Source organism: Pteropus vampyrus, unplaced genomic scaffold (assembly GCF_000151845.1).
Source record: "Pteropus vampyrus isolate Shadow unplaced genomic scaffold, Pvam_2.0 Scaffold2, whole genome shotgun sequence".
NCBI classification, from domain to species: domain Eukaryota; kingdom Metazoa; phylum Chordata; class Mammalia; order Chiroptera; family Pteropodidae; genus Pteropus; species Pteropus vampyrus.
Window position 1 is genome coordinate 3,890,182 of NW_011888783.1, and position 8,481 is coordinate 3,898,662.

The 8,481-nt window shown below is 37.0% G+C and overlaps 1 protein-coding gene across 3 annotated transcripts in view; it reads left to right on the forward strand.

Annotated features, from left to right (window-relative positions):
• Window positions 1-8,481, forward strand: part of NEMP2 (nuclear envelope integral membrane protein 2) — a 24,740-nt gene extending 16,259 nt beyond the window's left edge. For 2 of the 3 annotated variants that reach the window (XM_011355980.2, XM_023528798.1), the window contains exons 4-10: window positions 1-82; window positions 223-295; window positions 1,434-1,527; window positions 2,257-2,371; window positions 3,983-4,208; window positions 7,354-7,530; window positions 8,264-8,481. In XM_011355980.2, coding sequence (XP_011354282.1) covers window positions 1-82; window positions 223-295; window positions 1,434-1,527; window positions 2,257-2,371; window positions 3,983-4,208; window positions 7,354-7,530; window positions 8,264-8,408 — 912 coding nt within the window. In that variant the 3' untranslated portion in view covers window positions 8,409-8,481. The remainder of the gene's footprint in view (window positions 83-222; window positions 296-1,433; window positions 1,528-2,256; window positions 2,372-3,982; window positions 4,209-7,353; window positions 7,531-8,263) is intronic. The other variant, XM_011355989.2, reaches the window with a different exon arrangement.

The window sequence follows — 8,481 nt, forward strand, 5'->3', positions numbered from 1 at the left end:
ATAATCATCAATCCATATGGAGAGACTGTGTGCTTTTCTGTGAAGCCTATCAAGAATTATACAATACACGTGAATCAAAACAGTAAGTCTGTTTTTATTATACTTGACTTTCTGGGTTCATTTTTTTCTGGAGTGACATTTCAGTAAATTGACTTTTTTCTTTGTTCACTAACTACATTGACACAAAGTCTTTGTTTCATGTGTGTGTGTCTTTTATTCCAGTTGTAGATTTCAAACTCTTCCTTGTATTTGTGGCAGGCATTTTCCTCTTCTTTTATGCAAAGACCTTGAGTCAGTAAGTATTCACTTTTACTTTCTTAACTTTGTGAATCCAAAAGGGTATGGGATGTTTTTGATGCTCTCTTAAATATTTCCACACTAGTTTATAGTTCTTGCTTTAGGTTTTGCAAACAATATGTAAGAAGATCATGCTTGAAAAGCTTTAAAAACCAGTAATAGTTATTTGTATAGTATGATAGGTAAGTGTTACAGAGTGCTTTCACATGCATTATTTTGTATTATGTACTAATATACATTATTTTATATACTAATATATATGTACATGTGTATTATGTACATATGTGCTAATATACATTATTTGATCCTCTTAACAACTATGTGAGCTCTGTATTATTGTTCTCATTTTACAGATGAGAAGACAAACATCTGTCATCACATGACTAGTTCTTGCCAAGGCTGAGATTTATACTCAGGTCTTCTGAGGCCAGATGCCTTGCTTACTCTATCACATTCAGGCTGCCTCCTAAATTTGTGGCTCTGATACAGACAGTTGAATTTAACAAATATCTGATAAACACATTATCCAGATATTTTGTTCCTTACACCTTCTCTCATGAAAAAGGAATCTTTCAATGATATTTTACTTCTTAGCTTGTCGTTCTTAACATTGTTCATTTTTGAGCTTTTCCTTGTATTTAATGTCATCCATGGTCCTTATAACCTGGATGTTGCTTACATAGCCTGAAGAGTAAAGCTTGGATTCAAAGAAGCTGGAGTGCAAGTCCGAATCCTCCAGGGAGGAGATCCTGATGTGGAGAAGGTCTTTAACTTCTCGGTGCCTTAGTTTCCTCCCCTGTAAAATTTAGACATGGATAGCTTTTCACAGGGCTGTGAATGCATGTAAAACTCTCAGACAATTGCCTGCTACATGATAGGTATTCAATAATTATTGTTGAATCAGATTCTGAACAGAAGATAACTCAGACATTTTGTTTTGAGTTAGTGGCAAGCTATCTACCATAAATTTCAAGGAGATACTTCATTTTTTTAAGAGTATAGGATATAATTAAAACTGCCATCTGAGTTTTTCTTCTTAGTATTCTTTATGGCTACTGTCATTAAGTTAAACATCTTTTTTAATACTGAAAGTACAATTTGGCATTTAAATGGCTTTTATCTTCTTGTCTTGACAGAAGCCCTGCTTTCTTTTACTCTTCAGGGACTGTGCTAGGTATTCTAATGACATTAGTCTTTGTCCTGCTGCTGGTGAAAAGGTTCATTCCTAAGGTAGGTATACTATGCGCAAATGAATAAAAAATAGAAATTAGGAATTTCATAGACATGAAATGTGATCAGACTAATTCATCTTGATTATGACAGTTCCTAATTCAAACTATATTTCTACATTGTATAAACTGGCTTTAAAATGTATCTTTTTCTAAGGATTCCCTTTTTTTTGTTACTGTACGTAGGCTTAAGTATTAAGTCTTGGTGATACTTTTTTGAGATGTTTTTATTTTCTAGGTAATATGTTTTTCTTGATGAGTGACAGGGGCTGATTCTAAGCTAAGTGAAAATTTCTCTTATCCTGGCATATCTGAGGAATCTCATGCTGAATCATCAAGGATTTGCATAACAGCGTTGCTACATCTGAGGATTTATTAATTCTGATTAAAACTTGCAATGCCAGCATTGTTTTGAGTTAAATTTATTCTTTAGAACAGTGCTTCTCCAGCTTTAATGTACATGCAGGTCATCTGAGGATCCTGCTAAAATGCATCTTCAGATTCAGGAGTCTCTGGTGGAGCCTGAGAGTCTCTATTCCAGCACGCTCCCAGGTGATGTCAAAGCTACTGGTTTATGGACTGTACCTTTAATGAGACACTGGAGAGTATTGAATCGACTTCAGCAGTTTGGTGTAGAAATGTCTAATACAAAGGGTTTATTTGTTTACTTCTATTTTTATGAGAATGAATGAACCCAAAACTGTGTCGTTTATTTTTTTCCCACACACAGTATAGCACCTTTTGGGCTTTAATGGTTGGTTGTTGGTTTACTTCAGTTTATGTGGTGTGCCAATTGATGGAAGATCTGAAGTGGCTGTGGTATGAAAACAGAATGTATATATTAGGTGGGTAAATTTTTTAAAAATACATTCTATTATTGGTAAAGCTGAAAAGTACAACTAGACGCCTTTTCACATACACATCTCTCTAGCATCTAAATTTTCATTTTGAACTAAGAAGAGTTGTTAAAAATAATATTTTATTTTGTTCCCATAGTTGGTGATTTTAGTTCATTAGATCTCATTTTAGACTATTCCCGCATGACATATTTCTTAGTTTTTTATACTAATGATCAAAAAATTATTTGCCCCTTTTGATTGCATATGCTTCTGAATTGTGGTTAAGTTCTGACCACATCCAACTTGTAAGGAAAAAATTTCTTTAAAATGTGGCTCTTTCTTTCTTGATCTATTTAGTATGAAAGGTGAGATATCATAAATATAAATGACTAAAGAAAATTTTGACTTTTCTGAAGCAGAGAGGCTATTAGGAAACCACTTGTCCTCCTTGTTTCATGTTATCAAAAAAAAAAAACACAAAAACCCAACAACTAAAATTTTCTAATTGTTCTAATTGGAAAATAATGGAGAATGGGAGAATTGATTTTTAACTCCTGACTCCAGATTTCTCACATAAGTTCACTCACCTAAAACAAAAGCAATAAATTTTTTGTTTCACTTTAAGATTTTATGCTTTTAGCTCATTTTTCATTTTTATATTAAAGTAGTTTTAAAGTAAATTACTGATGTAATTTGTTCTCTTAAATACTTTTCTAAGCATCTCCAAAAAACAAGAGCAGTTTCCTCTATAGTTAAGTAACTATTAAACTTAAAGTAATTAATAATACATAAAATCATCTATTACCCAGGCCATGTTCACATTTCCTAAACATCCTCGACAGTTGGTTTGTATAAGCTAGGACATAATCCAGACCCACATTTCGTATCTGTAATGTCCTATAAGTGCCTTTTAATCTATAACAGTTTTTTGTTTTTTTTTCATCGTAGTAATATGCTAAAGAGACCAAGCTAGATGTCTCATAGAATGTCCCACTCTTTGGATTTCTCTGATTATTCCTTTGTGGTATAATTTGCCTTTGTTTCTTTCTCTCCTGTATTTTCTGTAAACTGGACATTAGATCTTGAGGCTTGCTTAGATATAAATGAAACCCTTTTGGTGGAATACATAAGAGGCGATGTGCACTTCACATTGGATCACAGCAGCAGATGCAGAATATTTTATTGTCCCTCCATTAGTCATGCTGAAACCGAGTGCTGGATTATGAGGGTGACAGCCCTACCCCTCTACTGTAAAATTACATTTTCCTTTTGTGACTAGAAAGTAAAAATAAAACACAGGGTTTGTAGTAGACTGTGACATATGCTGAGGCTTTTTCCTGACTGAAGCAACCATGTTAATATTTGCCTTTCTAGGACTCTGGACTAAAAAATAGACATATATTATAATAATTCATTATTATAAAGTCAGCCTTGTATCTCACATGGAAGGAATAACTAGCCCTAACTGCCTTTTTCAATTGTATTTCATTGGAAGAAGAAAACAAAAATGAAGGTTTTCTGATATGCTCTTAGTGCTAAGTCAAGGCTCTGCCAGTTTTTTCACATAAATTTTCAAGTTCATATTTATACTAAGTTTACATTCTTCTGCTTTTACAGGCTATGTCTTGATAGTTGGGTTTCTCAGCTTTACTGTTTGTTACAAACATGGGCCCCTTGTTGATGAGAGGAACAGAAGTCTTCTGAAGTGGACACTGCAGCTCTTTTCCTTATTTCTGATCTACTCTGGTGTCAGCGTGCCCCAGTTTGCATACGCATTTATTCTCCTCATCCCGTTGTCCAGGAGTCTGCACTATCCAATGAAAGCGTTCAGTCATATGAGGTGGTACGTATCAGTTTTTTTTTCCTCTTCATAAATTTTGAGCTCTGGTTTAATTATTTGGGGGAATTTTTTTGGATGTATCCTATTTAATCTCATAATTAGCTGTATTTTATATGGAAATTTTCCTCTGAGAGAGGGGGAAGATAGAGAACATAAGCATCTGATTTAATCATCAGTGCAGCCTTTCAGAGGTGCACCATCCATTACCAGCTAGTTACAGCTCACCCAGAATTCACTAAAATCAGTGGCAAAATTGCTTGGGCTCTGGGTTGCTAAAATTTGTACTTTCATTCTATATTTCCTTTCATCAGGGCCAAATACTGCTTTAGAGGTATTGTGCTTTTGAGATAAGAGTTAAGGAACAGAAATGAATCATAAATGAGTAAAAGGTATTTATATTTAGGACTTTCTTTTCTCTTAAGTATTAAGTTAAGGTTTAAACCTTTTCAAAGTGTAGAAAGATGAGGTTAACTTCTGTCATCATGGGTTTATTTTGTCTTTCCTCATTCATCGAGTCTCAACACCTGTTTTCATGTCAGGTGCACAGATGAAAGAGATGGTCCCTACCCTTCAGGTGTACTTGTTGAGACACAGGCATACATTGTCATATCTTTGAAGTGTTAAAATAGGCCTGTTGAAGGACTATGGCATATAGAGAAAGTTCAGGAAAATTTCTGGAGGAGATATTACTAGGGTGAGTCTTAATGAATAAAAACAGCCAGATGAATAAATGTAGGAAGGGCATTCCTGACAGAGGGAGAACCCAGTTTGGTGCCATCATGAAGCAGGCAAGTGTGATGGGCATCAGACAGGTCATAGGGGCATCATAGTCCGTGCTAAGGAATTTTATCTGATCTTGTGTACAGTGGAAGGAGGTAACCATTATGTGTTTTAGTCAGTGCTCTCTGACTGCTGCCTAGACAGGAGTTATGTATCCAAATGCTTGGGGCCCCGGCAGGTGCTGAGTGAGTTATTCCAAGTAGGGGTAAGGCAGTGGGGTGTTCATGAGGACCATGGGAAATTTTATCGCCGCTTCATTAAAAATGGGGCAGTTACCACTCAGCTTGAGCCGATTGTTGCCCTGTGGGAATATGGGCCCTGTCTTGTCAGATATTCTGATTTCCTAGAAAAGCTAGGGATGTGGATTAGAATGTGAGTTTCTGTGGTTTTTAAATGTTAGCAACTAATCTGAACATAAAAGTACACTCACTAAACAAAAATCAAAGTTGAGACCTCATCAGGCAGCAGGATGTGGCCCACCTGTCTTCTGGCAGAGGGTGGATGTAAGGGGGAAGCTCTGGGGAGGAGACCGGTCATAGACATTACAAAGGTCAAGGCAAGAGATGATGAGGGCCTAGAGGCAGTGAAACCAAGGCTGGAAGAGTTAATAAGTATTTACAAGGTAAATTTGGCTGTGAGGAAGGAGACTCCGTAGTAACTGGTAGTTTATGGATCTGGTGACTACGTGTATGATGGCATCAAAGGGTTAAAAATGCACCAGTGTCAGGACAGAGTCGCTGTGCAGAGGCTGTTGATTTTTCAAGGCTGAAGGGCAGCAGGGCCATGTTGAAGGGGCTGATGCTGGCTTTCCTCTCTCTGCCTTGCCTCAGAGGCTGACAGTGACTGGGATTACCAGAGGTCCCTCAGCCAGGAGGAGGCTGACCACTTAACATCCTTCAGGCCTCTGGTCATTTGCCAGGCTTGCATCCTGAGGAACCCAGGATAGAACTTCTTCCTCTCTCCCTTTAAACATCCAGCTGCCCTGCCAAGAGCAAAGTGTGTTCTATCATCTGCACGATGGTTCTTTTATGGACTTGCTATGCAGTGGATTAACATGAATGTAATAATCAAAATGTATTAAACGTCAACTTTTTATTTTGCTAGTAAATAATTGTGTGAAGAATTAGGGGATAAAACAGGAACTATAGGTTAAATAATAAGCCAGCGAAATAATACCTTGATTTGTAGAGTACTATCTAGTTTGCAAAGAGCTGCTGACTATATCTTAATAATATATGGTAGCTATTTATTTGGTTATTATACTTATTGAACATTTACTGTAGGCTATTTACCGTGCAAAGCACTTTATACAGAATATCTCATTTAATCCATAAAGTGACCTCCTCAGGTAGATGTTACTGCTTTTATTTTTTTATATGAGTGAATTGAGGTTCAGAACTGTTAAGAAATTGCACTAGTTTGCAGATTGGGTTAACTTCAAGCCGGTACTGCCCCAGTCTTATGCTTAGAGGCCAGGGTTCTTCCTCGAGGAAGACTAGGCGAGGTATTCAGAAAAGGACATAATGTCCACCGTTCACGAATCCAGCATACCAACCACCAGACCATCTTTAGATTTTTCAGATCCCAACCCTAAAGAAAATATATGTTTAAAATATCTGCTGGTAATTCTGATGCTCATTCAGATTTGGGAATCTCTGCTTAAATTTTAAATTATCCTCAAACCTTTTTAGGAACTCAGTAAATATAACATATACCTTAAAACCTTGTCATCATTACCATTTTTTATGAGATTCTTCCCTTTAGGACTTTCCTGATCAGAAAAGAAATTCCAGTCATGAGCCTTTCAGCATGTAGCAAATGAAAAATTATTATAAATTATTGTTCCTACACAACCCTTGTACAATATTTACTCCCTCTCTAGAAATAGTCAGAATCACCACCGCTAGGTGGAGGCGATATACCACAAATCCTCCTGTTTTTCTGCCTAGAAGAGTAAGTGGTAACTAATTCTATTGGGTCTCCGTAAAAGTACATCACAAAGGCTTCTGTTTGTGCCCAAGAAAATCAGCAAGCCAAGCATAAAGAAGCTAGACTTTAATTGTCTGGTTGTGTGATTAGAAATCACTGAAGAGGAAAAATACGATTAACATCTCTATTGGAAATTGATCCTCAGATGCCTTAAGACACTATTTAGGATGGTCCAGAAAAGGGCAAATATACACTGAGGCCCAAACTGCATGTTCTAAGTACTTCAGTCACCAGAACAACAATAAAAAAGTATAGTATGATATAAAAGAAGTTAAAGAGTATTACTATTGCTGTCAAAGAACGTTTTCAAAATCTTAAGAGTTGAATTGAATAATTAAATATGGCCAGGAACCTAGCAACCAAGTGCTGTATGTCTTAGGAAAATGAAGAAATGGTTTACGTCAGAAAAACTGGCAGTTACGTATCTCACTGAAGATGAATACAGGGAACAAACTGAAGCTGAAACAACCAGTGCTCTGGAGGAGCTGCGCCAAGCCTGCCGCAGACCCGACTTCCCATCGTGGCTGGCCATCTCCAGACTGCAGACTCCTAAAAAGTAAGCCTTGTTCAGCTACTTGGACCACAACTCAGGTTAGAATCATTGTGAAAATACTGTGGTGGTTTGGTACAGGTATTTCAGACTAGAAGCAGACTATTTCCCTGGATAACAAATGATGTGGAAGTTGTCTTTTTCTTCAGTGCTCTGTCTTGCACAGTAGAACTGCTAAGGTCAGAATAAATATTGATTTGATGTGTTTTATGGGGAAGGCCATAAAGATAACTCTAGTATGAGAGGGAGAAAGGTGGGCTGGGATGTATCACGTGCTTCTCATTCTATTGGTGTGGAGAATGATTTTTAAAGTTCACCAAGAAAGGCATCTCTGCCCCACCATCTTTTCTCTTAACTGCTTTCTCTTCATAGCTTTATTCAAATAGCAATGCACTCAAAGATGAAAAAGGGAAAGTGTTGACACTAAAATAATGGATAAATAATAAATCTAAACTAATAAGAAAGAGAAGAGAGGAATTAGAACACAGGAGTGCATGTGTTTGGCAGCACTCAGTGCTTGTAAGTCTGCCCACTTCTCTACCCTTCCCTGAATATCTTCAGAAGGATCACATAAGCCATTCCCATTTTTACACCCACTGTGTAAATGCCATTCTCTATTGCCACAAAGTCCAATTTAATTAAAGAGGATATCTAGCAAGGGAACATGTTATATTCCAAATAAAACTTTCTGTGATAACATTAACTTTATTTAAAACAAACAAACAAAAAACCTCGATAGGTTTGCAGACTTTGTTCTTGGAGGAAGCCACTTGTCGCCTGAAGAAATTAGCCTTCATGAAGAACAATACGGCCTTGGGGGTGCCTTCCTGGAAGAGCAGCTCTTTAATCTGAGGACTCTGCCTGACGGTCTCCCTGCACAATGACTTCATTCTGGACAAGGAAGTGGGTGAAGGGCAAGGATCCAATTAAGGTCGTTCTAGGGAACAGTGGCAAAAG